Source organism: Dacryopinax primogenitus (assembly GCF_000292625.1).
Source record: "Dacryopinax primogenitus strain DJM-731 SS1 chromosome Unknown DACRYscaffold_4, whole genome shotgun sequence".
Taxonomy (NCBI): domain Eukaryota; kingdom Fungi; phylum Basidiomycota; class Dacrymycetes; order Dacrymycetales; family Dacrymycetaceae; genus Dacryopinax; species Dacryopinax primogenitus.
Genome location: NW_024467201.1, coordinates 1140725 through 1167751, shown reverse-complemented (window position 1 = coordinate 1167751; position 27027 = coordinate 1140725). Strand labels below are relative to the sequence as shown.

Below are 27027 nucleotides of genomic sequence, written 5' to 3'. Positions count from 1 at the left end.
TATGGTGAAATGATCAGCTTACCTCAGAAAAGATGAATTATAAAAGAGGGAGAGATGGCAGGATGAAATTGAATGGAAACCAAGATACCAGTTGCTTGGTATGAGGGGCTGGAGAAATGTGCACTGAGACAAAATGACCCAACCAGCCCATGATACAAAGGGGAGAGGCTGAACCAGGCCAGCACAGGCACCACATAATACATTAACCATTGCCTTAAAAGGAAAGTTGGGTGGAAGTAAAAGGGCAATTTCTCCCTGCCCAAAGCCTGGGACAACTATGTTGCCCAGGGATCCACCTTTTCTGTTCTCCAGTATTACTTTAACTTCTGACATGTTAATTTGTGCTTCTTTATTGGTACTTGTCACTCTGTATCTGTCTGGACACCAATTTACCATGTCTTTTCAAGGATGAACAAAATGACATTCTCATATACTGCTCCTCTTTGACATCAATATATCCCAGCTATTCATCAAACATTGTTGTAAATCTGCAGTACTATGCACAAATGCACCACAACTGAATGCAAAACTTGGAAAATAGTACACTGTTTTGGTCCCAAAAACCATTGTCCATTCTGAGCATGGGTAGCTGGCCTGTTTGCCCTCTTTGAGCTCAGTACCATCATGTCACTGATGCTGATGAGATCAGCTTCCAGGGTAGTAATCTCTTTCATATATAGGACAGATTTACGAGGTATTTGAATAACTCAGAATCATCAGCCATTTATTGCCACTGGTACCTTTTGGTTATATTTGGCCAGGTGCCATTTGGTTTATTGCATCCCAGACCCCTCAATATTGTAAACTACCAACATGTGCTATACACCGGTTAAAATGGAAATGGGACCAGCCCCTGCCCAGACCCAAGAAAAAGGGCCAAATACGTCCCCTCGAGCAAATTAGGAAATATTCCGAGACAATGTGACCAGCAGTATCCATTGACCATACGGTGTCACAAGCTACGGAAACCCTCTGCCGTGTTAACAAGATATCACCTGCGATTTCTGCGGCATCACTAGCAGTAGTTTTACCTTGTCATGTACCCGTCAAATCGGCGGTGCAAAGCTACTGGAGGGCGCTTAGATCTTCAGGAAGCACTGAGTATGCGTGCCGGCATCAGGGACCCGCTGGGGTCAATTTGCTCAGAGTTCTGAGATTCCTCTCGGAGCGGAGCTGGCTCGCTGATCAGCTGACCTTTTGAGCCGCGTACTGATCATCACGTATGTAGTGAGCCGGCTCAGGTGGCCGGGACCCATGCATCCGTCGCTTGCGTATCAGGGTGGCAAAGAAGCAACCTTGGGTCCCGAAGAACCGAGTGAACGAATCATGGACGCTAGGGTACCCTGTAGCAATTTTACACAGCAAGGAACCGAAAGCACGGAGGACTTCACGGTGTTAAGGCGTGGGGTACCACGTGGACCACCAGTGACTTGAAGACACCGCACAGCTGTTCCCATCCAACAAGAGACCGCCTCGGATGGTTCTTGAATGGAAGACTCTCCGCAAGGCTGCTCTGCATGTATTCTGATTTCAGGGCTCCTGAGACGACGCAAAACACATTCATTTGTTTATTCAGCAAGAAACCGGCATGGATCGAAGAAAAAGCCGAACTGCGGCATCAAATGACACACAAAACCTTGAGAAATGATATGAAAATCCAAAAAGAGAAGAACGCAAGCTATAAAGATGGCCAGGGATCAATATCCTAGTCGACGGCGTAACTCCGAGAAGGATGTGCCAACGTCAAATATACCACCAAGTAAGGCCCGTTGCACGAGCCATGGATCCGCTGTGTTTATCTCCGAAGCATCATATAAATGAAAGAGGAACCGATCCTGTGGCAATAGCGGCATGTCATCTTCCCAATCAAGCGGGACGTCCTCTCTACTCTGCTCAACGAGTACGACCCGGAAGGACGGGTTCTCTCGCAGTTGCCGTCCTATTGATCTGACCTCCGCGTCCTCTTCGATAGAGGTGTAATCCACAAACACGAGCTGCTCGATACGAGGAAAGAACTCGACAAACTTGAAATCCTTCCACTTAAGCTGGTTTGCGGATATTGCAAGACGCTTCAGCATGGGCAATGAAGGCCATGAAGGTCGGTAGCATAAGAAGTCATCAGGGTGGCTGAACTCGTAGTGATCGTCTTCATCACCCTGAGCGGATGCTGGGTTGTTATGATGCATGCCACGGCCCTGACCGGATGGGACCGAATAGGCAGCAGTGTCAGCATTGCTGTGCCCCACAGGAATATACTGCGGAAGCGATACCGCTGATGCGAATCCGATCTCGGCACGTCGTTCCGTTCTACTCGTGTCTTGGCCTCCATATTCTTCTTCGCCAGCTTCCCATCTAAAGAGAAGATGGGGGAAGTGACTCGCGTACTGATGAACGACCAACTCTTCTAGGTGGAGGAGACGGGAGATTGCCGAGGGCCAACGACTACACCTTGGTTCGTTCGTGTGATAATGAAAAATGAACAGCCGTTGGAGACTCGGTGCCACCGCGAGAAAGAGAGGCGCTAGGTCATCGGTGCAATAGGCATGATTGCCATTACGAGTCCGCCTGTTTGCGTAATCCCAAGATCCTGGCAAAAGTGCCATTGATTGCACGAATCGGAGCTTATGAGGACTAGCGAGCAGTTGAATGATTTGGCGTCTGGACCGGATGACAAGGCGCTGGAAAACCTTGTCCGCAGCCGCCCTCCTCCAGTCACGATTTGATTGGGATAGGCTGCGAAGAGCTTTCTCAACACTGGGAGGCCACATGTAGGCAGACGGAGGGGTGTCGCTGATGACATTTCTGACGATCTCTTCCTTCAACTCTGGAGGCAGAAACCGGGCCATGGAGAATATCGTCTGGCAGTCGGTATGTTACCTGTGCAAGGTGGTGAAAAGTCTTTCACGGCGACAGGGACTCGTGCTCACCTTGGTTGAGCAAATGGTGGGAATCGTGGCAGCATTGACAAAGGATACAAGCACACCATGCCTTGGATACTGGGTATCTTTATATTCCCGTGTAAACAGCGGCGGGAAGAGTGGTGAACCCTCGGAGAGCGTGATTCAGCTGCTGCGAATAATGCATCAATGGGTAAGCATGGGGGTGGCAACCGCATGGTTTAGAAGTCCATTGCAACGTCCCTGACCCATGCCATTGGAGCACCAAGTGATGCAGGATTTATTTGGGTATCAGGAAGAATCAAGACGGCCGGATCTGGCACCAGCCTGAAAATGCAGGACATTCGTGATCAACTCTGCGGGGAGCCGGTCTAACCCGCCACGGAACCTGTAAGCTGGTCGCAATACAACATAAGACAAGCTTCTTCAGTCAACCTCTTCCTTGTTAGGAGCTTTGAAGCAACACGGGCTTGAGTAAGGAATGCAGACCCTGGAGAAGTATCCTGGAAAAACACGCAATTGGCATGTGGATGGTGACGCGGAGGAAAATCACCGAGACTGCATTGCCACATGCATGTCTCACCCAAACCCGATGGGAAAAAGCCCACGTTGGTCTTTTTCAAGCTTTGCTTATGCTGAGTCGCTGCACTTTGAAGAAGCGGATAGGATATTGGACTTTTATTTTTCTGGTGCGGAATTGAGGCTGACCACGCGGTGCATTTCTGAATTCGGAATTACCCGCAGGATGCCAACCCTAAAAGTGTGACGCAAGCGTAGGGGCTTGTTGGGGCACAGGAATCACACCAGAGAATTTGGGGTCAGCGGCGGGCCATCGTCACAAAGCCGAGGCGGCTCCCCGGGAAGAAGTGGGCCATAGGCGTTCCCGCTCTTCAACACCAAGATCAGTATTCGGACACCGAGAGTGGGGCTTTGAAGTTCATGGGCAGAAGCAAACCAGGGCGCGCTCCGCACATCCGCTCCAGGTTCTGCGGAGGCGAACCCACTTGTGGGAAGATAGGCGCCCACCGGAGAAGGGGTTTACCACCTATATCGTCCGATCTTGGTGACAGCTGGCTACATGATTCAAGAGAGGAATGCTTTGACAACCGGAGAACTGCCACATTTCGTAATGCCGAAATTCCCCTTTGTTTACGGACCTTATTAGTTGCAACACGATTGAATACAATTGGGTTTCGGACCGAGGGTGAACAACGCAAATCAAGCTCCGACACACAAAGGAACTGTAGGCGTTACTGAATTTTGTATTAAGGATATTCTATGTCACCACCTAATGTATGTCATACAGATGCCCAAGGATGATGCGTGAGAACATGAAATGTGTTTGAACCGTCTCTATGGTTTCATTACAATCGTCAACATACCTCCCAAGAGCTCAACTGGAATGGTTGCGACACCCGCCTTGACCGCAGCATCCCACTTGAACGAGCATCCAGCGGTGACCTCTTTACCAGACCTGTCCGTGAATGTACCCGTCCTCAACTGTGGCTCGCAAGGGTCAACCCAAGCTACGACAGTATAGGTGTTGCCGATGTCCCTAGCAACGTTTGCCGGGCCGTACCCGTCGTGTACGTTAGTCAGCGTAATGTGTCGTGACGTGCCAAGGGTGGTTTGTGAGACAAGCACCTCGCGGTACTCACTACGTGCCATGTTGTCTTCCGGGAATTCCTCTTGTGGAACCATGTCTGGTGCACTTGTGCGGGACGCACCGTCGTCAAGATACATCGAGTAGGTGTTATTCTTGCCCGGGTAGATATGCAAAGTGATGGGGTTCGGTGGGCTTTTGTCGCCAATGTATTGGCGCACTTCAATCTGCGGAATGATACCTCCTTCGCGAACATACATTGGTGTGACGTAGGGAATGTGATCGGGGTTGGCAGAGATATGGCAGTCGTACATGAACACGGATCCGCCTTCCACAACAGGGGACAGCGGAAGACCGAGGGATCCGTCAATTCGGAGGTTGAAGGTGTACCAGTTGTCGGGTTGAGGGACGTAGGTATGACGCTTGCCGATGTTGATCGTATGGGACTCAGTGACGGCGCATACCAGAAGATCCTGTCCACAGACATACTGACTATCGAGGAAATGGTCCTGTTCGTTGAACAGTGTCTGATCGAGAGGGTCGGTGATGAGCTAGATAGAGGATCAGCCCGTTGCGATAGTTCCCACGGACATTCACGCACCATGGAACGGACGATTGGAAGGCCGTTGACCTGATTCTCAAACATCTTGTCGTAGAGCAATTGCATCAAACTGTACCGCAAGGACACATAGTACCGGCATATTGGCTCGACAGCGGAATAGAGCCATCCCTGATCCGCTTCGATCTCAGGGTGGTCGCGCAGGTAATTGGTGTACTGATAGGGTTCCTGGAACCATTTCTCCCCGCTCCGCCTGATGTAATGGTTCCTGTGCCATGGAAGAAGTACCGAGCCTGAGTACCAACGGATGAGCAGATCCGGATCGCAGAACTTTTCATCTCCATTCGGCATAAACCCGCCCATGTCGGAGCCAGCAATGGTCACACCGATGTATCCGAGGGCGAGCACTTGCGCGACGGAGATGTGCCAAAAGTCCCAGGTGGACGCGTTGTCGCCTGTCCATAGGCCAGCGTACCGGTGCATACCGGAAAAAGAACCACGGCCGACGATAAAGTTGCGCTTGTTTTCCCGACATTCGAGCTTGTTCAAGCCCAGGTATGTAGCCTTGTGCAGGTTGAAGCTGTAAAGTGCCCAGAGCTCGGCCGCTGTCTTCCGCGGTGGTGGCTGGCCAGGCTCAGTGAAATGAGGGTCGGTGGAGATCCATAGTCGGGATGGGAAACCCTTCATATCGCCGTACCCGGTGGCAATCGCGGGCGTGGTCATGTCCTGCCATACGAACTCCAGTCCGGCTTCAAAAAGCTTCTCATACTGCTGGCCCCAGAAGTCGCGTACCTCTGGACGATTAAGATCCAGGTAGTAGCCCGGCTGTGAAGAGTGCCGCAAGATCAGCCTACATCATGCGCGACTTATCTGAGAATGCTTACCGTTCCCAGCTCAGCCCCATAGCTGACACCACCATGATAGGGTGACCCGCTGTTGAAGTTATCCGCGAAAGTACTGCTTCATCATCGTTAGTAGGTAGTACTCTGTTTCCAAGAAGGGGGGACAGACTAGTTCTGCTCATATACTGGGGTCGACGAGCCAAGATTTGGGTCCACCTCCTGTGGGACAGGCAGTCCTTGTTCATCCAAGTTGCCCCAGTAGTACGTGTAGCGCACATCCTCCGGTTTTCCACTCGTTCCTTCAAGGTATCTCGTATCGGGTATGAAGTAATTCTTGGCGAGCCCCTCCTGCAGGGTAGGATAGTCGTCTCCCTCGCCCTCGTCCTTGAGGGAGATCACAGGGGTGATGTTCGTGCAGCACTTGACACCCTTCTCTCTTAACTCGGCGAACATGCCCGGCACATCAGGGAACTTGTCCTCGTTCCAGGTGAATGTGCGGTATCGGTCTTGGAAGTCCACGTCGATATGCAGTCCATCAAGCGGGATGCGCGCGGCCCGATACTCAGCAACGACGGTTTCAAGGTCCTCGCGGGTTCTGTACCCGTAGCAGCCCTGGTGGTTACCTAGTACATAGCGCGGCTTGAGATGCGGACGTCCTACGAGCAATGTATGCGACTCGATGAGCTTGGCGACGTTGTCCGCGCTCATGATATATGCATCGAAGCCGTTGAACCGTGTGCCGATGGAGACGCGCCCGGCATTCGACTTGCCTAGATCGATCACCACTTGGCTGTAGTTATCCACGAAGGTTGCCGTCACGTTAGAATAGCCTGGAAGTGCATTCATCTCGACGAAGTAGGGGCATGAGTGATACAGAGGCTCGCGGTCGTCCAAGGGACCCTTGTTGTACAGGTTCCCATACAACATGTTGTCGTAACCTGGACATCAATCAGTTACTCCTCGGAGAAGAAGCGGACAACAAGGCTTACAGTAGTAATTCATCTGGCTTGGCGTTTTCAGGAGATGCTTCCCTCCCTGTTCGCCGAAGCCCAAGAATTCAGCTGATCCTTTCTTCCACACGTGGAGAATGATGTTATTCACGCGGTACTTCATCGGCTCGTATCGGAAGGGACGGGCTATTGTCTGCCACACAACCTTCTCCATGGGCACGTTGGTTTCGTGCAGGTCGGGCGGGACAGGGATTATCAAGGGCGTGACTTCGAGTTTGCGTGTAACCTGGAGACGAAAGGGAGATTTCCACATATAGAGCTTGGTGTCGATCGTCCCGTTTTTGTCATCATCGCGGTCTTCAACGCTAAGGTATGTAACGGTCTATGAAGATTCATTAGTAAACGTGAGTGGTTCAAAAATAGAATGCATACTGCGAGCGTAAAGTACTCCCCGTCTTCAGACGGGGTGAACCTGGTGCGCCACATAGTGTTCAAATCCCGTTGTATTGAGTCGACGAGTGCACCCCAGGTCTTCTCCATTACCGACCGGCTATTCGGCGACCGTCAGGTGCATCTTACGTCGAACAATTCACTCACGAGTTGTCCATTGAGTAGTCCGCAATCGTCTTGAATGTCGGGTCATACCTCACCCTCCATACACTCGGACTCGCGAAATGTATGATTGCAACCGTCCCATCATCGAACTCTAGGCCCGCAGCAAACCGGAGAGGATCCTCAGATTTGAGACTCGACGACGTGTGGACATTCGTGATCGAAGAAGGTCCGTGAGGGTACTGGGCTGCTCGGGTGAAGAAGTGTTCTGCAGGGACGAAGTTGAGAGGGTCAGAGACGCCTGCCACGAGGGAGCTGGGGGACATGTTTTGCTGAGCAGCTCGAGCGACGACGGGCGGCTTTTGTGGGCTCCAAGGAAGAGGTCGTCAGTGAGAGATGGGGTTGACCAGGGGAAGAGGGAGTGTAGTCGAAGTGAGTGACGCGTATGACGATTGTGATCAGAGTGCGCTGGAGAGCTGATAGATGGGCAGTTCTTGGGGCTATATAAAGCAAGATCACGGTCGATGAAGATTCAGTGAAGCATGAGGATGCTGGTGCATGGGGCGAACAAGCGAGATGGTAAGGGCGAGGAGAAGGGAGGGAGTGCTTCCCTGACGAGAACAAGGCAGTCTCCAGGGGAAGAAGCGGCTAGGATAGAGGGGGGAAGGAGGAGGGGAAGGAGGAGATGATGGAGGAGGAGGAGGAGAGGAGGGAGACAGCGCCCTGCCGTAAGGGACCGGGGGAGGGAGATCCAATCGAATGGGGACATTGCATGACCGTCGTTATTCCCCCGTTTTTTGCGTCAGTCATCTCGCTGTAAGGGTCTCTCTTTGACGGGTAATCATAATCCGCTCTCACTGTTTGACGTATGACATGAGAACAGGTCATATTGCCCCGAATAAGTCCTTTTAACTCTCTCTTTCTCTTGTCTTCTCTCTCTCGTGATTGGGCAAGTTTCATTGCAAAACCAGTTGTCGGGGTGCCTTGGCCTCGATTCACAAGCAGACGCGCACAGGGTTCACGGCCCAAACGGTGCTGATCAGCACTATCGAGAAGTCACCGGCATTCGGCCGCGCTCAACACAACCGAGGACTTCTGCTTAATTCTAACTTCTGCCGGGCCGTCCCAGCCCCAGTTTGCCTATACACAGCTCTTACCGCCGACTTGAACGGTCACCGGGTCTTCCACGGGGGATTAGGAGCGAAGGTGCATGATCGCTCTCGTCCTTGCGATCGCTCTGGACTCCCCTCTCTTCCCAATCGCATCATCACGCTGTAGGAGTATGCCAGGAGGGAGACCCTATCTGTGCAGCGTGCAGCAGGGTTTTTTCCCCTTCTCCATCTTCCCGCATGGGTGATCTTCCCCATCGTATCATATATCGCATTATGTCCTCGTCGGACGCCGGACGCCAGTCTTAGTATGCATGCCTGAACAACAGCTGCCCTGGACCGCGTGTCTCGAACCTTGGGAACTTCACATGATCCACGTGTGGTAAGTAAGCGAGGGTCACGTACTCCATGCCCAGCGAGTACCCGTCACCGCTTGCGACCCAGAGCGGCGTCACTTGACCTCAAGGTGCCAACTGATTACTCGACAACTGCTCGTCACTATACCATCGTCTCGGGCTCTTCATCTCCACTCTCTTTCTGTCTAATTCTCGGCAGAGCAATCAGAACCATTGGGCAACCTTGTGCTTGTATTGCTACAATGGCAGTCAAAATCGCGATTCAACGGGGTTTTGGGGCGCCTGTGGGAATCTGAGACTGATAACCTAGGGAGTCTATCGTCTATTGTTCATTCCCTACTGCCGGTCTCTCGGCTACTCAACCTGTCTGGCTGAGAGCCTTCTATCGCCGTTCGCGAAGCGCCCATCACCCCCAAACTCTAATGCCTCTGCACCAAACTCAAACAAGCCTCCCTGCAGCGCTCGTCTGATGAACCAGCTCTGCGGCTCGTCCACGAGCACTAGCCCGAACCTACCTGGCGGCAGATGCCGCTCGAACCTCTCCCACTCTGGCGCCCTGCTCTCGTACACCATCCGATCCTCAACGATTCCCACCCTCATCCCTGGGCATGCGAGGATCTGCTCCCTCAAGGCTAGCACATCCCGCTCGTCCGTCTGCCCGCCCTGCCGTTCGCAGAACACGAGTTCCCTCACCTGGGGAAACAACACTCTATACTCAAATTCCCGCCACCACGTCCTGTCCCTGTTCGTCCCGAGCCTCCGCAGCTTGCCCATTCGTGGGCATGCAGCGATCCAGTTGAGCATCCCTCGGTTCTGCCACCTTAGGAGCGAAAAAGGGAGCATGAAGCTCGGCGAGTCTACCACAAGCTCCTCGAGCTCCTCAAACTGGCCGAGCACGCCAGGCCAAAAATGGCAGTCTCGCACCCGCCGAGCAAAGTCGTGCACCACCAGGAGGCGCTTGAGCGTCGGCCCCAGAGCGGAGAATAGCGGTGCGAGCTCTTTGGCGCAGTAGGTGTGTGTATGTGCTTGATCCACCCGTGCAGAATCGGCCCCTTCCCACCCGGTAAACCAGTTCAACTCTCCCCTCAGGAGGGCCAAACTCTTCACCCACCGCAAGCCGTCCTCGCAGGCCAGTATCCGCCCCACGTCCTCCGCTCTCTGCACCACCACCCGCTCGTACAATCTGGGCAGCGCAAGCGCACGCCATACCCTGTCAGTCTGGCTGAGCGCGCGGAGGGCATGTTCGGTACCGGGCTCCCAGGCAAACGCTGAGTGGGAGGTAGAGAGGAGCAGGTGGGAGAGAATGGGTAAGCGGAGCTCGTTCGGTATCCTTGCTAGGTTTGGTGCGGACTTGGTGCGGGGCTGGGAAACGGAGCCCATAGATGGGTAATTGGTCGTGTGGGTTTCAATTGAGAACAGCACAGGATGCACAAACCAGACGGAGGGGCCCGGTTGGAACACGACCACGGGGTAGCGCTCAAGGAGGAAGGAGGATGACGCTATCTGAGGCTTATCGAGCCCTGCAGTTTGGGCGGCCCGCTGGATCAGGCACTGTGCCGCGGGCCCCGGCGGGAAACTGGGGTTGTAGGACACAATCGGATATAGGCATTACCAGGTGAAGATGTGTGGTTATGCTCGCTATCCCGCGGCGAGGTGGTTACGTGAGCATGTACAACTGCAGGAAAAGAGGCAGAGGGCGTTCGCGAAGCAATCACTCTGGTGGGTGATCGGGTAATGTGCCCGATCTGCTGCTGATGAGGGTCCTGTGCTGGCCTTCTCTCTTCGGGATCGTCACAAGCGCCGTTATGAATTAGGCAACTACAACCCGTACAACAATTTGCGCATCTTCTTACCCGCATTATAGTAAGGGTATCACCTCACACTCGCACGTGGGTATACAGGGTGCATTGTCACACCACCAACCTTCCCGGTCAAACGGGAAATTGCTCTCGACTTCCACTACGGGAACGCGTTGGTGGCGCCTCTGCGTAATCTTCCATCGACCCCTCCATAGCCGTGAGATGTTTTCTACTGTCCACTTCAGTGAGCGCTAGACCGTGGACGCTACTTTCACCGACTTCGCCCCTGATCGGCTGTGGCTGGTCGCCCAACCTGCTGTCGCGCCCCGCCTCGGCAGCTTTCTCCGTGTCCATCTCCCGCCGTGCTTGCCGGCCCTCCAATCCGAAGATGATCACACATAGGATCAGGACGATAATTGATTGGAATATGATGGACCGGTGCATGTTGAACGGTGGGTCTGCGTCTGCAGGTGCTCGAAGGGCACCTTCAACGAGGATGTAGATGACCGACATCAGGTTAGCACTGATGAACGTCAGCGTTAGGTCAGAATGCCGCGGAGCAGAAACTTACGAGCACCAGAATATAGCGGAAGATGTTTCGGCGTTTCTCGACACTTCGCAACCGAGTTCGAGCGCCACGGGAAGGAGGATGAAAGAACAGATACCAATTAGAACGAATTGCGTATAAATCCCAGCCAGGTCGTTGGCTTTGACTATTGTGCATCAGCAGCAGATTCGGCCTGAAGGATATGCGGTACTCACTGCCCCATATTAGTGTGATGTAAACTATGCCGAGTGCAGAAACGAAGAATTTGGCCGACATGGCCAGGTGATGCGTGAGGTATCGGTCGTAAATTGGAGCCGTCACGCATGCCGCGACGATCCCCGACAACAAAAAAGCAGCGCCCACGAAGCCGGCCGTATCGGCCGAGTACCCGTAGGGCACCATGAATTGGTTCAGGAGGACAGACATGGCGGTGAACGCCCCGACCAGATTCCCGAACGCTATGGTGAGGATGACGAAATCCCACCGCTGCCTTCGAGTCATGACGAACTTTCCCGGCCGACCTTTGCCTGGGAAGAGCACGTCGCGCAGTGTTTCGAACATGCTGGGAGTTTCGGTGGAGGCGGCGAATGCTATATGTGAGCGTGTAAGAATTCGGTTTATATTAGTCCCATGATCCTTACTTGGGGGAGTCGGAGGGCGTTCGAGCACACAGAACGCGGCAGGCACCGTCAATACAGAAGTGATGATCGCGAGGACAAGAATCTACGCATTTGTCAGACAATGTCATCGAGGGGAAGCAATAGCTTACCGAAAATGCGACATCATTTGAGCCAACAGCGGGTGCGATCAACTGAGCTAATGCAGCTCCAATGGGGTTGGCTAAACAGAGTGAATGAGAGACCACATAGAATGATCGTGAAGATACGACGTACAAACAGCAATCAGCATGGTTGCGGTTGTCCGTTCTCTCAGGTCAAACCACCGCTCGGAATATTTGGGCGCAAGGACCTGGAAGATCGGTTGTCCGATCCCATTCAGGACAGACGAGACCATGAAAACTGCGAAGGTTGTGGTCGCATTATGGCTGCCTTTCGCGGCTGCGTACCGCACCCAGGCGCTGGCGAGGGTCATAAATGCGCCGAATGCACACTACGGCACCGTCAGAAGGGCGACCAGACGAAAATGAAGCACTGTGAACGCACTGTCGGTTGCAGACCAAAATGTTCCACACTTATTGGGACGGCCAACGAGATGGGCAAATAAATTAAGTTGACCGAATTGGCGAGCCAGTTTACGTTATCGTATGACAGATTCCATTGCGCGACAGCTGAGGGTATATCAGCAAAGACCATGATTCCCGTGAACAAGACATACTGGAATTGGCAATAGGAGAAAACCATAACCAGTTCATCGCCGCCTGCATGGAACGTTCAGATTATTGTTTTCCGTGGAGCTCATGGCAGACTCACCGCTAAATTCAACATCACCAATGCGATCAAACCTATCCATCTTCGTTTGTATAGTCGATACTCCATGATGATGGACCTGAAATGTACGTGTGATTGACAAGCTGGCAGACCCAGGACATCCAGGTCCGTCGACGATCTTAAGAGGTGGCTTGCAGAATAGAAGGGAAATGCGATAATCAAGCCGAACTATCGTAATCAGGTGAGAAGCACGTCGTAGCTTGAGCTAGCAATCAGCGTATACAGAACTGAAAGGAAAAGGGGCAGCGTCCGCGTGAGCCATATGTATTGTCCCTCGTCCCCAAGTTCTATCCATGGACGCTGTCTCTGGCGTTCCTTAGTAGGGGTCTCGTGAGGGGGTTTCTGCATGGCCTCGTCGGCACCCTCCGGGCGCCGATGTCCGCGTTGAGAGACCATAAGCCGATTCGACCCGTTCAGTCTGGTACAAGGTCCGGTACGCCTCTGCGCGAAGCAGTGCCTTGTGGACGTGACAATGCTTGGAATGGAAGTTGTAAACAGCTCTGTCATCGTCGTTAACCATCACATTTGTGTCATTGAACACTCCGGCTGCCGACGTCAATTCGCCGGAAGCAGACCCTTGAGGCTCAGGCGCCCTAACGCATCAACCCAAACCTTGAACTTGCTCTTGTTGCATGCATATGCGGTTCAGATGAACGCCGTCCTAACTCAGGGCCAGGACGACCCACTCACACTTGATCTGCTCTCGTCTGAGCTGCACTCCCACCCCGGATCGCCAGACTCGCCCAAAATCGACCTCCCCATCCTCCTTCCGCTCTCACATAATCATCCGCATCTCGATGTATCTTCACACGATCGACCGTTCGAGGTTGACGAGTTCCTGCTCACGAGGGCGTCGCATACCACTTTACCTGACCTGAGAACCGAGCTGCGAGATTACCTGGCTAAGCTGAAAGAAGAACTGGTTGGGTTGATCAATCGCGACTATGGAGACTTTGTGAGTTTAGGCACTGACTTGAGAGGAGAGGGCGAGAGGTTAGAGAGACTGGGAAAGCCAATCCCTGGCATGAAACAAGAAGTTGAGGTTCGAGGCTTTTCTTTCATATCTATTCAGCTGCTGCTGAAGAGCAAATCAGAAAGCAAAAGGAGAGCTGGACGACGTAAAGGCCGCTGTTCGAGATAGGCTAACTGAGCGAGCCGCACTCCGAGAGGAAAAGGTACGTAAAAATATATTCACTACGGACAATTCTAATATCATATTAGGCACTTCTGCAACTCCTTTTGACTCTCTCTGACTCTCTTGTGCGGTTAGAATCTCTGCTCGCCATCGCATCACCACCGTCAGAGGATCCGGATATGCCGACGATATCAGGCAAGATGGACTTTGTGGCACCCGTGACGAGCCGGGGAGGAAAGCACCTTGCTCGTGTAGCCTCGGAGTACCTTCAATTGCTGTATCATGCGGACAAAGCTAGGGGCGAAGGGTGTGCGTTCGTGGATTCCAATCGATGGGTATGACCTTCCATCCCTCTGTATCCTCATTCTTATACTTGAGCCACAGCGTATTGACCGAATCAAAACCACACTCTCACGGGATCTGGATAATCTCTTCACGACCCTCTTGACCAGCTCCGCAAGCCAACAGACCAATGAGGGCTTCTTCGCGTCCAATACCACTGATCGTGGTCGGCGCATGCCTGAGCTGAATGAAGTGCTCCGGACATATGATGCACTAGGAGAATGGAGGCAAGCGGAAGAGGTTTTGCGGAGAGAAGTCGTGCGACCGTTTATCCGAAGTGTATGCCAAGTTTCGTAGTCCTTCTACTTCTATCGCGCTAACGTCATGATAGACTCTACATTCCACTGCCCTTACTGCACCACTCTCCCCGCTCCTACCGCGAACGCCCTTCCTCCTCAAATCCTTCAAGCGCACCTCTATCACAGAAGCTCTCATATCACCACCTCTCATTACCCCCGGAACCGGCACCCCGGGGCTGATGGGCGCGTTCAACCCACAAGCCCCCTTGCTGCTAACGGAAGACACCCCGCTCGCAGCGGTATACAATCAGCTCCTACGTTTCGCGGACCGCGAATTAGCTGGCCTCATTGACGCCTCAGAACGGATCAGCAACGCCCATAAAGGCAGGCGGAACCCCAATGAGACACCAGTGGAGAATGGCAAACCAGAGGAATCGGACAACAGGTTTGAATTCTTGGCGAACGTGTTCTGGGCCGAGACGGCAGGGGCGTTGATGGACGAGATGGGTGGGCAGCTTTTTGCTGCTGGACGACCAGACGAGTTCTTAGTTGTAAGAATGTTCATTGTGCAGTACCCGTCGAGGACTCATTCGAAGGCAGAACTACCACACCACGAGCGCATTCTTGCACTCGCTAGAATCCCTTGCTCCCTCTCTGACCAGTGTCTTCACAATCAGGTCGCACCCAGCAAGAAAAGCCTTCGACAGACGATGGCAGCTACCCGTTTACTTCCAGCTTAGGTGGAAGGAGATTGTAGGCGGTTTAGAGGATGCTCTGAGTGGAAATCGTACACCGATTTGCTTAAGTGTCGAGATGGGGTTGCTGACCTTTTCCAGCCATTACCGGAGACAACTGGGAAGGCTTCAAATCTCCTCAATCAGATGCCGTGTGGAAGGCTCTCGAGCGATGCTGGAGCGAGGATGTCTTCGTGCTCGAGCTGGGCGAACGATTTTGGCGATTGACGTTGCAGATTTTGAGCCGGTATAGGACGTGGTTGGCAGAGACCGCGCCTGCTGAAATTCTTGATCGGCCTGCTCTGTCACTTGCAGAAAAGGTAGGTCGCACTACGCTGCTTCTGATACTCATCCCTGAGCCGTTTGCTCCAGCGATCAGCGTCTCCAGCACTGAGCGGTGTGCCAAGTCGATCTTCCACCCCGCACCCACCAACAACACCAGACGCCACAAAAGATTCCGGGGCAGATGATGATGAGACACTTCGCAAAGATGCGTATAACATCATCGACATGAAACACTTGGAAGAAAAAGTGTGGGATTTGTATGACAGGATTGGAGGGCTGCTTGAAGAAGCCGAGGAGGATGATGAGACGGCCAAAGGTACACCTTTCTCCAACGTGAGAAAGCATGAACATGACAGTCTTCATCAGAAACACTTCAGTCATCACTGGCCCACTTGCTTTCGCGAATCCCGTCATACCAGACCCAAATTTTGCAGATCTTGACCAAGCGATGCGCTGATCCTCTTCGCCACGTTCGTTCAATCGCTTCTCAGTATCGTGCCATGTCCAACAAACGCGAACCCACGGAACCGAGTTACTTTGTTCCCGGTATCATGCGACCGGTCAAGCTCTTCTTTGACAAGGGCGGCCCGGGAGAAGCTTTGAAAGGAAGTTATGGTTCAGCATGGGCAACTGAGATCTTCGACGACCTTTGTCAACGATACACCGCAATATTGGTAGACATGAAGAAGACGGAGGATTCTCTTCGACGATTCAAGCAAGGGAAGAAGTCGGCATTTTCCTTGTTCGGCTCCTCGACAGCGTCTGCTAAAGAAGAGGAAGGAAAGGACGAGGAGCGGGTCAAGAAGCAAATGTTCCTTGACGTGACTGCGCTTGGAAAGGATGCGGAGACTCTCGGAGTTGACGCCAGGACGAGCGAGAGCTTCAAGGGGCTCATGCAGACCATTGGCATGGCAGAGGCGACGGTGTGAGGGCTCTTTGTCCGTCGAAACACGTGGGTCGGCCACGCGCCGCCCGGAGATACCGTTGTCACATAATACCTTTGTAAGCACGGAGCAGTGGCATCCCCTGTAACGGTATGCGTCAACCACATCCTTGGCACTGGTCGGTGTTCCGGGACACTTTACGCCAGGGCATCGTCCAAAGTCGGGTAAATGCATGTTATGACCGGCGCTCTCGGCTTGGAGAAAGGGTAGGCTAAGCTAATTGGGGGGTGTTGAACCTTATTTTTACTTGTATGCTGCGCAGCTGGAAAAACGGAGCACTGATGAGTGGGTTCAGGTCTAACAGAACTTGGTTGCGAGGAGAGATATGATTAGTTAAGGAACAGTGCACACACAAATAAGGGTTATGCCGCTAATTTGGCATGTCTGACCTGGATGGAAGGGAGGGGAACAACAAAAAAAATGTTATGATTTTCCGATAGGGGGCCCTGCCAGGCAAACATGCGGCAACACAGCCACATAGATGGGCTAGGGCCTGAATGCGCTTGACCTATACACACGCGTTGTCACTACGTTTCAACAGCTACTAAGTTCCCCCCTTCCTCCTCTCTTGGTTAGTGTGTTCCCAACTAGCTGTTTGCCTCGTTGTCGAACTCCACCGGCTCTTCCCGTCATTTCGACTGACAAGGAAGGGAGTCATCTCTTCCAGAACTTTCATTACGTATGTCCGACTATTTTATACTCCCTGGTCGCAAGGCTCGTCTAACGATGATCCCTAGTCTTCACACTTTGCGTACACGTTGCTCTCTCATCTCCGTCCATCTCCGTAATTCGTCAACACAGGGCTAGGCTCAGCCATGACTATTCACTAAAGCACACTTACGTCGTCTTTTGCACCCCAAATCTCCCCGAATATTCGCATATCCGACAAATCCGGTATTACCGCGCGGTGGCAGCCCGCACACAACATGGCCACATCTGCCTCTCGCTCGCCCTCTGCCTCGTCCGTTCGCGCAGACGCCATTTCGCGCCTCAAGAGGGCCGCCTCTCTACCACGCATGAAGGATGGGAGGCGCCCTGCTATACCTGCCAATGGAGGTGCGTTTAGCGAGGGGGCGAGGAGTGAAGAGGGCTCTATGCGAGGTGCCGACACCCCGACTTATGGGTACGGCGATCGATCACAATCAGAAACCGACATGGTGGCCTTAGTTCGACCGCACGAACAAGAGATGGAGCTCAGTCACGAGAACGTGGTGGAATACCAACCAACGGCGCTAGCTGAGGACGATCTGCCCACCCCAACCCCCCGAGAAGACGTGAATGACCTCCACCATGCGGAACACGATGTGTCTATCACCCAGGCTGCGACAGAGGTCCACGAGAAGAAGCCTGAGATTGAACTCGAACCTGTCACCGTACCAGAGCAGACGGGGGAAGAGGAGGAGGAAGAGGAACAAGAGGAGGAAGAGCACGACGAACCGCCATCTCAGCTCCCCACCGCTGAGGAAATGTTATTGCTAGGTCTGCAGCAACAGATGCAGATACAGCGTGTCTTGGCTGGTCTGCCTGCGGCATTCCCACCCTCATCCTTTCCAACCGGATTTCCACCATCTGCCTTTCCTCAGAATGCTTTCCAAACAGGGCTACCCAACCACCAACCGACCAATCAGCTGGAGGTCGTGATTGGAGCTCTGTTGAGTCAGCAGCAACAACATCTGCAGCAACAACAACAGCAGCAAGCTGCATCGTCTTCGCAACCACGGGTGTATAGACCCCCTACATCCCCTGTTGGGTGGCAACAGCCCATCAAGTCACCGGCATCTCCTTTACCGTCCCTAAATGATCTGGCCGCTGCCCATCAAAGGGGCCTTTTCCGTTCAAACAGTGCTGCTGCCCGAACCGAAGCATACAGCAAGTTAACTGGTGGTCGGGAGACGCCCATGATTTCTCCACCTGCATCGGTGCTTGGGCAAGTCAGCATGAGCCGATTGGGCCGAAGCCACACCGTCACTGGTGGCGAGAGAATGGCTGCGGGTGGACGAATGGTGGGCGTCATCAGCCGGCGGCAAAAACAGGAAGACCAGAACCGCGCACCCAGCGCTATGGACATGACAACAAGCGCTGGCGAGGAGAGCTCTGTCTCAGTGACAACTCGCGAAGAACGTCGCTCTCGCAGACGTCGCCGACATTCGAGCCAGTCAAAAGCCGTGGTGGTGGATGACCGAGACGTGCCTACGAATGCCCCAAGTACACCCGCACCATCCGGGACACCTTTGCCACAAGAAGACATTCCGCCTTTGCCGCCGCGGGAATCTATTTCATCTCTCTCCGCTGCGAATGCTCTGAGACAGAGTATCGAGAAACGCGGTGCAAGAGACAACTTCGAATACGACTACGAAAGAGGTAGGGCGAAGTCTGCCACTCCAGTGTACTATGGTTCGAAACCAGGCACGGATGTGGAGACAGACAACGAGATTCCTCCTGTACCTCGAAGTCCAACCAATATTCCCACAAGCCCATCGTTGAGTGACCTAGGGCGCCCCCTTCCTACTACGCCCCTGTTTACCGGTCTTCCATATCCGAGTGCACCGTATCTTACGTCACAGAGCGGCACACACAACTCAGATGGAGCCTCCCATGCCTCATCTGGCTACATGGACGGTATTCCTGTCTACTTGAGGACTGGCAGCCTGCAGCCAGCTCGGGACTCCTTCCCTCACACCATCGAAGGTACACCATACAGCCTGCCATACAAGTCGTCGCCTAATGGTGAGAATCACAACAAGATTCATCGGGCAATAACCCCCGGCTACGACTCTGCGGCTGAAAGCCCATGGAATCTGGGAGCCGGCTCAGAATTTCATGGCGCATTGGGCGACACGAGAGGTATGTTTCAGGGTCCTACTGTTGATCGATCTCGTAATAATATTGGTTCTGTAGGGCGCAATATCATGGATCAGTTCCGCGACGAGGGCGAAGAAAAAGCGGAGACCGGCGCACTACTAGTAGAAAGTCTTCCCGAGCCGACCAGCCTAGGGTCGGATTCTGCAAATACTGTGCGCGCCGCCATAACCCCAAGCCCTCTGCCGCCCATGCCCTTGACTGCTCCAGCAACCATCACCGGGATGTCCTCCCAACAAATGCAATTCCCTACCGCTGTCAGCCCGTCACCACGGGCGCCTACGGTCAAGCCCGCACACCGAGAGGTGTTGAGTGACATCTCTTTCACCTCAGTACCCCCCGCATCAACGCCACATCGTAGCCGCACAGAATCAGTGGGGATGTCTGACTTTGACATTGCGATCACTGACGGGGAGACAACCGGGCGGGAGGACCGGCCGAAGAAACGGCGCAGTGGAAGCAACTTCTCAGACAAAGTCAAAAGTTTCCTGTCGCATATGTCCAGCAGAACGGCATTGAGACCGCGGACGACCAGCATAAGTAGCCGACATGAGCGGCAGCAGAAGACAGAATCAAATAATAGCGGGGAGCTTTTGGGTGGAAAACTGGAGAATGTGGAGAGCAGGGAAAGCAGGGAAAAGCGAGAGAGTCGGGACAGTAGGGAGAAGCAGGTTGCGCAGTTTCGCGAAGGACTCCTAACCAAGAGCGTGTCGGCCGTGTCCCTGCCTTCTCAGGCTTCTCCCCAATTTAGCAAGTCTCTCATGGATGTCACCACCCCGATGCCTCAAGGCAGTATCTCGCCGTTGCCGCCTGCCTCTGCCGCTCAAATCGCCAAGTACACCGACGACAAACTGCTGCCATTCCCTGGCATGCTCAGGTTAGAGCAGGAGCGTTCAAAACTTCGGACCTTATCTCCACCCACGTCACCAACTAACCTATCATTCTCTCCACCGCCCACCTCTCCTCCTCCGGGTACACAAACCACAATTAGATCAGGCTCGGCAAAGCTTGGAACCCCGTCTCCTGGTATGACTCTACTCGATTTGCCCTCAACGCCTACTAGCGCACCTGCTACACCAGGTACCCTAGGGGAGAGGATGGGGGAGAGGACATTGCACTATATCGACTTGGGTGACAACCTCCTTGCCGGTAGTGAAACCTTACCGACGACTCGCCGCGGTGTTCAGCAGTGGCTGAGGATGAAGAAGTCATCACCCAATGGAAATGGCGCCGTACAGAAGAAGTCATCTTTGACCGATTTGCTCAGCTCGGGCATGCTTAACGAGAGTCCTATTGAGAAAGACGATGGTGCTGGGCTCTTCGGGAAATTGTCAATCGGACGGAACACGAACAAGAAATCGATCCGACCAAGGCTTCCCGAAAGACAAGATGGTCGGGCAGGTGCAAGCAGCAGTACTGATATTCCTCAAGTTCCCATCCCATTTCCTGCACCTGTGGCGCCTCCAGCCCAGATCTCAATACCGCGGCATCCTGAGGACTCTCATGTTTCTACTGCTCTATCTTTGGTACCATCACAGCCTTCAGCGATGCTGCCAACCAAGCCATCATCGCCAGCACCTCTCGTCCCCGTTTCAGATCAGCCGGCCGTCGTTGTTGCCTCCGCTTCCAATGCGAGCAATTCTCTTGCATCTCTTGCTGCTGTGGCTGCCACATACCAGGAAAAGAGCAACAATCAGAGCGCTCTTGCAAGTTTAGCCGACGCTGCCGCAGTATCAGACCAGCCAGAAGACAGTCATAGCTCCTTGGCGAGTGATCCCTCCGGGCCCAACAGCCATATCACAGATCTGTCTATTTCTGCTCTGTCGACGCCGTCCGTTTCTCATGAAACGTCGTCAACTTCTCAACCATCCCTAGATTCCCCGCCTCGGGTTCAGCTTCCCCACCTGAAGCAATACAAGTCTGCCTCAACACCGCCTGCGGGATCTTTATCATTGAATATCCAGCCATCTTCACGGACATTCTCGCCCAAACCGTCTCCTCCACGGAAGCTATTACTTCATAGCCCTGTCCTTCAAGTCGTTCAAGGCGACAGGTTGAAGGAGCGACATCTCTTCCTTTTCTCAGACATCCTCGTTATCGCGAAACCCGATCTGAGATCGTCGTTAACGAATGAGAAGGGCGACCCTGGTTCTTTGTCGCGACCTTTACTGGTCAAGAGTATTGTTGAGCACCGCAATTTGTGCATCAAACCGCAGCAAGATCATGTTGAGCCTGTGAAGTCAGACAAGCACAAGTTGACAATGAGGGCATTTGCAGACGAGTTCGCGGAAAATCCTACCGTGGCCGTCACCAAGTTGGCCCAACGCGCTGGGCTGCAAGATGACCCTGGCGCCATAGCGGACGTTCTCTTTGAAACACCCTCCCTCGACAAAAGGCAACTCGGAGAATATTTGTGCCAACGGTCTTCAAGATATGTGCTTCGAGCTTTCATCGATCGATTTGGGTTTGAGGATGTTCGGATTGACATCGCTTTGAGAACATTCTTGCTTTCCATCATCCTGCCTGACCAGGAGGAGAATTCAGACCATCTGCTTAACAACTTTGCTGCACGCTGGTGGAGCGCCAATTCAAGAACGATTGGTTTTGATCGGGAGCTTTCCACGCGACTCGTCCTTGCGATGATTCAGCTGAGCGAAGCTTTACACTCTGCTTCTTCCGTCTCATCTGGGAAAAATGGCGCTATGAGCCCCAACAAGCCGCGTATATCGGTTCAGGATTGGATCGAGACTTTCCGCATTCGGGATACTAGACAATTGGTTCCAGAATTACTCTTGAGAGCCATCTACACGGGGATTTCGAGGTTTCGCATAGCCGAGTCATTGGATTCCAACAGCGACTCAGAGGTACCGGCCGCTATGATACCGGCCAGAATGAAGACACGGCTGACGCACGGAGAACCTTCGGAGCGTATCCATATCCGGATACCTCGGCCGGATCGCAACTTCGCCATCAGATTATACGGGCATGGTCTGAAGTTCGATCCTGAGTACCTCGACTTCTCCAATTCAACGGAACAGTCCTTTGTCATCTTCCCTACCACTGTTGGGCCAAAGACTATCATATTTGGTCGAGAGGGCGGCAATTCCGCGTTCTACACAGGTGTCCCTTTGAGCAAGACTGTTCTCGTCGAGCGGGCATTCATGAAGAACACTTTCCAATTGGCATTCGTCAATCACCTCGGCGTCAAACGCAAATATCTCTTCAGTATGGATGATCTCTTCCGTGTGACCGAGTGGACCAACACCCTCTCGAGGGAAATCAACAAACGCAAGTCCATGGAAGCTCCCTTGCGCGAGAAAGACGCAGAACGGAAAGCTGCAGCAGATGTCATTGCATTTGTTACGCTGCGCGATCTGCTGCTTCCACGTGAAGAGAAGGAGCCAAATTCTTCTGCGGCGGACACCAGTGCCGCGAGCTACTCCCGAATCGGTCCTCCAAAGAGCCCTGCTGCTAAAGAGTCACCCAGTGATGATCGAGCTTACACCGGACAACAAATAATCCAAACGTGCATTCAGAACAGTCTGCTTGCCAGCATGATTTTGCGAGCGAAGCCTGCTAAGGCCGACGGAAACTTCAGTGACCTCGAGAAGAGGACACCTACGCCGAGACTTGCGTCACCCTTGACGCTAACGCCCAGAATTCGACCAGGCGGTATGCGGATGTTTTGAAGAATTGATTCGGCTATAGTCTTTCTTGTCACTTTCCTAGATTGTGGAACTTCCTGTAACGAGTCTTTACGCCTTCCTATTTCGGTCTTCCTGTTCAAATTGCCTCGCATCACAGTCCTCAACTCACATGTATTGTTACTCACAGTTCTGTATTCACCACTATACCTTACTGTTATGCGAGAAATATAGTACCCGTCTTGTTCTGATGTGTTTTGATGCACAGTCGGAAATACGATGACTTTGCGTGTACTTCCTTCTCTTGACGACGACCACTATGAAGCCATGACATCCAGCTTGAGATATCTTCAGAAGAGTTTGCAGGCCTCACTGGGGCGTAGTCAAGCAGTTCAGGAACTCGCATGGATGCGAAAAGAACTGCGAGCATTTCCTGATAGTCATGATACAGAGTCGGCTGATAGCCGACTTGCAACTTGGATAAAACGACGGATTGCAGGCGAGCCATTACAATACATACTCGGTGGGTTCGGAACCCGACTCGCCCTTCGAATTTACGACGCGCTAACTCATGACAGGCAACCAGCCATTTGGTCCGCTGGAGATCATCACACGATCACCTGTGCTCATTCCCCGACCGGAAACTGAAGAATGGGTAATGCAGCTCTCACAGCGCTTCGACCCCTCAGCGCGAGAGGGACCTGTTTCAGTCCTTGATTTGTGCACCGGTACCGGCTGCATCCCCCTCATGCTGTCCCATATATGGTCACCGGGGAAGGTCCGAGCGCTGGGGGTGGACATCTCAGCTGACGCGATCGACCTTGCGAAGGAGAACCTGATGAAGCGCGGAGCGCACGAGGCGGAGTTTCTGCGTGGAGACATGTTTGATCATCGTTTCTGCGCTTCGATATCGGAGAAAGGAAGGTACGACATTATCACGTGCAACCCGCCGTATATCCCGCTGGACGAGTACGCAAGGCTGTCCCGATCCGTGAAGGACTGGGAGGATCCCCGTGCACTGGTCGGAGAGTATCCGGTGCCCGAGGACGTATCAAGAAACGAAACGATCGGATCAAGCGGACTGCGATTCTATGCTCGGCTCGCCGAGCTTATACCAGACCTCCTCGTTCAGAAAGAGGGTATGGCCGTGTTCGAATTCGGTCATGGTCAAGGCTCGAAAGTCATGGATATTCTCAAACACCTGTTCCGCCAGACCGAGTTATGGAAGGACCACTCCGAGAAGGAACGGGCATTCGCTGGGTGGACTTGAGAGCAGGCATGAATAATACGGGTCGATAGCGATACAGCCCGTATCAATGAGCTATTATTACGGATCTTGATGCTGCGTTTCTAATCGAGAAAGAGGCATGCCTTTCTCGTGCCAGTTGCCCTGCTTGGGCGCCTCCACCGTGCGGCAACAGGTGATCCGATTCGGCAGGTGTACGCGGCTGCCGATTGTTATCATATATAGAGTACAAGCGCTGCTGGTAGAATGGCATATCCAGCGCATTCCCGGTAGATATTTACTTGTCCGTATCGCTGTTGGGGTCATGCATGCCGACTAGCGAAGCATGTTTAGTTCTGTTATTTTCTGCTTGGTGGATGTTCCGATGTAAGCACCCCACTTATTGATGACCTACAAGAGAACGTGCGACCCTGGGTGAAATTTTTCCATTTTCCCTTATCCGACGTCACCTGCCCCCGGCGGGACAAGAATTGGACAACTGATTTCGATAGAGGGGTTCTGATAGCGTGGAAATGAAGGAGTAGGGACGTAATAAGACAAGGTGCCTTTGTTACGGCGGTATTCACCAAGATTAGCACTGTCCCTCTGTCTTAGAAACAACTTTGCGACATGGGCCAACCCACAAGTATACATTCTTCTCCTCGAGCTTGGCTGGCAATGGCTTGACGACAGGGTACTATATTTTGTTTATTGTCTGGACCCCATCTTCTAGGAGGGATGAAGCCATTGCTCTGCCCAAATCTGAGCCCCACAATCAGAAACGCCATCATTCCGCACAGGTGTGTTCATCAAGCGGGTAAGAGCTGTTGTGCTTTGCGGGTTGACAGCCGGCATTTTCGGGGACGTAATTGTACTGTGGCACCTGACTCGACTTTTGGTGCGCTGTTAATTCGTACCCTCTCTGCCCCCCCCCAAACTCCCCATATCGATTCAAGGCAACGCCCACATGGCGGGCAAATTTATTGTGCAATGACCAACCGTGGCCCCGTCACTGATGCTCCTCGCCTGTCATAAAGCACCGCTGACCTGTGACGATTGCTGCTGAGCATCCCCCTCTCCTCCTCAATTCATTACAGTCACGTCCGCACTGCGCACCCCTTTCCCGCAAATAATCATATACAGTCCACTCACGTCGCTGCGGGATACCCATAATCTCTCTGCAGACAACCACCATGTGTACGTCGTCTTATGCCATGATGAATACCCTCCTAACCTGCCGTAGACTCTCGTCCTGGAGCCTCCATGCTCTCCCCCTCGAGCGCGACAGTTCGCCCCGGGTACAACCCCCGCCCGCGAGGGCAGTCTAACGCCGCCCCTAGTGGAAGCGGGATGCCCCCCGACCTAGAGCTATTCCACAACTTCGTCCGTTGGCACGCGCCGGACGAGCTCCTCCAACCTTGGGGCGCGCGATACCGCCCCCCACAGCTGAACTATGCCGGCCAGCCTATCCCGCATGACAGGTTCAGCGCGTCACTCGTCATCGTCGAACCGTACGGGAAGAACGCGGTCGACGTGGTGTTTGTGCTGAACCGCCGACCGCCGCAGAAGCGGTATTGTGTACGTGCGAGGGTGTACCTCCAGCAGTGGGCAAAGGACGAGAGGAACGCCCAGCTTACGACCGACGACGTGCGCGCCGCTGCGTTCAGGGGGGTGCAGACACTCTTGAACTCGCCGCACCTTGAGCCTGTGGAATGGGTCACCTCGCTGGCTGGGCCGACAGAGGTGGAAGAACGTGAGTCGACTTGTTGATGGAGCTGGGATTGGCGCTTACGCGTGCATGCAGCTGCCACGCCCGAGATGCGTGCCGAGAATGCGCCTTCCTTACAGTGGTCCATGTCCATGTGACCTTTGATACCCAGCTTCTGAGAAGCAAAGAAGAGAAGAGAATGAGGAAAGAGATGTTGATAATACCATAACGCGCTACAGTACTGTCTGAGTCTACCACCCATTGTATCCCCCACGACACCATACGCGCATGCACGCTTCAACTGACGACGACAGATATGACAGTTCCTGCTTTGGTAGCGTACTATACTCCTAATCATACCCATGTCCATCGCGTCGAACATCCTGGGTGTATACCCCTCTGCCTCCTGCCTGCATAACACGGACTACACCTCACTCATACATTCGTATTATCAGGCATGTTCGCATACTCGCTCTCGATGCCCGGTTCCATCAGCGCTGCATGGAAGAGGATGATGAAGGCGCTGCTGCCAAGGAGCCAGAAGAAGGTCCACACGGGGCTAGCCCACATAAGCAGGGGAAGTCCGATAACGAACAGAGCGATGTAGAGCGTTGATTGGGTTATGGTCTGGTTGCCCACCTGGATGGATTCGGGCGCTGAGTGGGCATTAGTGAGTGCATATTGAACGTAGGAAAGGAGCCAGGGGTAAGGGGTAGACGGGATGCGAGTGACAGGTAGGGGTAGAAAGAGACGCACCAAGCCGGTTGATGGCGGCGAATCCTCCGACAAGGAAGAAGATCGCTATCAGCAGGATGGGCTTGGTGATGCTGCGCGCGTTCGTTCCCCTGTGAGCAAAACAATTCATCATCCGAACGTAAGAACGCACATGGCATAGATCGCAAGCCCGAGAATGATAAGCAAGTAGTTGCCGGAGAAGTAGCGCGTGTTGTATGATATCCTCTGATTTCCCAGGCCTCAGATCGTGCACCAAGCGCAAGATGAGGTTGAGCGCTCACCGAAGTAGCTTCGTTCATGTCCGCCGGACGAGAGATCCGGTGGTAGTCGAAGAACTGAGACTAATCGGTATCGCCCCATCTCTAACATAGGAGTACTCACCTCCCCGGGGCCCTTCAATGCGCTCAGACGCGTCTCCTGTACTTGGATGAGAAATTATCGGGTGAGAGCGCGAGCAACGTACCCGGAGGGTCTTGAGCGCCGAAGCGCCACGCAGGACATACTCCATATTTTCA

The 27027-nt window shown here is 53.2% G+C and overlaps 9 protein-coding genes across 9 annotated transcripts; 5 read left to right on the top strand and 4 right to left on the bottom strand.

Annotated features, from left to right (window-relative positions):
- Positions 1 to 1548: 1548 nt before the first annotated feature.
- Positions 1549 to 2954, bottom strand: DACRYDRAFT_99028 (uncharacterized protein). The gene is made up of 2 exons (XM_040777558.1): positions 2928 to 2954; positions 1549 to 2877 (listed from the first exon to the last, which is right to left on the bottom strand). The coding sequence occupies exon 2, from the start codon at positions 2844 to 2846 to the stop codon at positions 1698 to 1700; it is 1149 nt and encodes a 382-aa protein (XP_040631271.1). The 5' UTR covers positions 2847 to 2877; positions 2928 to 2954; the 3' UTR covers positions 1549 to 1697.
- A 1192-nt stretch (positions 2955 to 4146) lies between these two features.
- Positions 4147 to 7914, bottom strand: DACRYDRAFT_20926 (alpha-1-4-glucan lyase). The gene is made up of 7 exons (XM_040772148.1): positions 7449 to 7914; positions 7284 to 7401; positions 6891 to 7233; positions 6071 to 6839; positions 5944 to 6019; positions 5102 to 5884; positions 4147 to 5051 (listed from the first exon to the last, which is right to left on the bottom strand). Exons 1-7 carry the CDS (start codon positions 7727 to 7729, stop codon positions 4251 to 4253), a joined length of 3171 nt encoding a protein of 1056 aa, XP_040631270.1. The 5' UTR covers positions 7730 to 7914; the 3' UTR covers positions 4147 to 4250.
- Positions 7915 to 9143: 1229 nt separating this feature from the next.
- Positions 9144 to 10459, top strand: DACRYDRAFT_20925 (uncharacterized protein). Its single transcript, XM_040772147.1, has one exon. It carries the CDS (start codon positions 9338 to 9340, stop codon positions 9878 to 9880), a length of 543 nt encoding a protein of 180 aa, XP_040631269.1. The 5' UTR covers positions 9144 to 9337; the 3' UTR covers positions 9881 to 10459.
- Positions 10460 to 10799: 340 nt separating this feature from the next.
- Positions 10800 to 12710, bottom strand: DACRYDRAFT_48492 (MFS general substrate transporter; the record flags this gene model as incomplete). The annotated part of the gene is made up of 9 exons (XM_040774839.1): positions 10800 to 11190; positions 11239 to 11380; positions 11430 to 11804; positions 11856 to 11937; positions 11996 to 12054; positions 12108 to 12324; positions 12378 to 12502; positions 12550 to 12592; positions 12645 to 12710. The coding sequence occupies 9 exons, from the start codon at positions 12708 to 12710 to the stop codon at positions 10800 to 10802; spliced, it is 1500 nt and encodes a 499-aa protein (XP_040631268.1).
- A 592-nt stretch (positions 12711 to 13302) lies between these two features.
- On the top strand, positions 13303 to 16436 carry DACRYDRAFT_20924 (COG complex component). Its single transcript, XM_040772146.1, has 9 exons — positions 13303 to 13704; positions 13757 to 13837; positions 13884 to 14132; positions 14182 to 14418; positions 14471 to 14929; positions 14979 to 15165; positions 15215 to 15432; positions 15485 to 15713; positions 15764 to 16436. The coding sequence occupies exons 1-9, from the start codon at positions 13312 to 13314 to the stop codon at positions 16324 to 16326; spliced, it is 2616 nt and encodes an 871-aa protein (XP_040631267.1). The 5' UTR covers positions 13303 to 13311; the 3' UTR covers positions 16327 to 16436.
- An 831-nt stretch (positions 16437 to 17267) lies between these two features.
- Positions 17268 to 23042, top strand: DACRYDRAFT_99024 (uncharacterized protein; the record flags this gene model as incomplete). The annotated part of the gene is made up of 2 exons (XM_040777557.1): positions 17268 to 19185; positions 19240 to 23042. 2 exons carry the CDS (start codon positions 17268 to 17270, stop codon positions 22887 to 22889), a joined length of 5568 nt encoding a protein of 1855 aa, XP_040631266.1. The 3' UTR covers positions 22890 to 23042.
- Positions 23043 to 23171: 129 nt separating this feature from the next.
- Positions 23172 to 24114, top strand: DACRYDRAFT_48608 (S-adenosyl-L-methionine-dependent methyltransferase; the record flags this gene model as incomplete). The annotated part of the gene is made up of 2 exons (XM_040774853.1): positions 23172 to 23367; positions 23423 to 24114. The coding sequence occupies 2 exons, from the start codon at positions 23172 to 23174 to the stop codon at positions 24112 to 24114; spliced, it is 888 nt and encodes a 295-aa protein (XP_040631265.1).
- A 1148-nt stretch (positions 24115 to 25262) lies between these two features.
- Positions 25263 to 25935, top strand: DACRYDRAFT_87592 (uncharacterized protein; the record flags this gene model as incomplete). Its single annotated transcript, XM_040776819.1, has 3 exons — positions 25263 to 25266; positions 25313 to 25822; positions 25874 to 25935. 3 exons carry the CDS (start codon positions 25263 to 25265, stop codon positions 25933 to 25935), a joined length of 576 nt encoding a protein of 191 aa, XP_040631264.1.
- Positions 25936 to 26212: 277 nt separating this feature from the next.
- DACRYDRAFT_87591 (prenylated rab acceptor PRA1) lies at positions 26213 to 27020 on the bottom strand (the record flags this gene model as incomplete). The annotated part of the gene is made up of 6 exons (XM_040776818.1): positions 26213 to 26433; positions 26534 to 26604; positions 26664 to 26737; positions 26794 to 26847; positions 26894 to 26929; positions 26976 to 27020. 6 exons carry the CDS (start codon positions 27018 to 27020, stop codon positions 26213 to 26215), a joined length of 501 nt encoding a protein of 166 aa, XP_040631263.1.
- Positions 27021 to 27027: the final 7 nt, after the last annotated feature.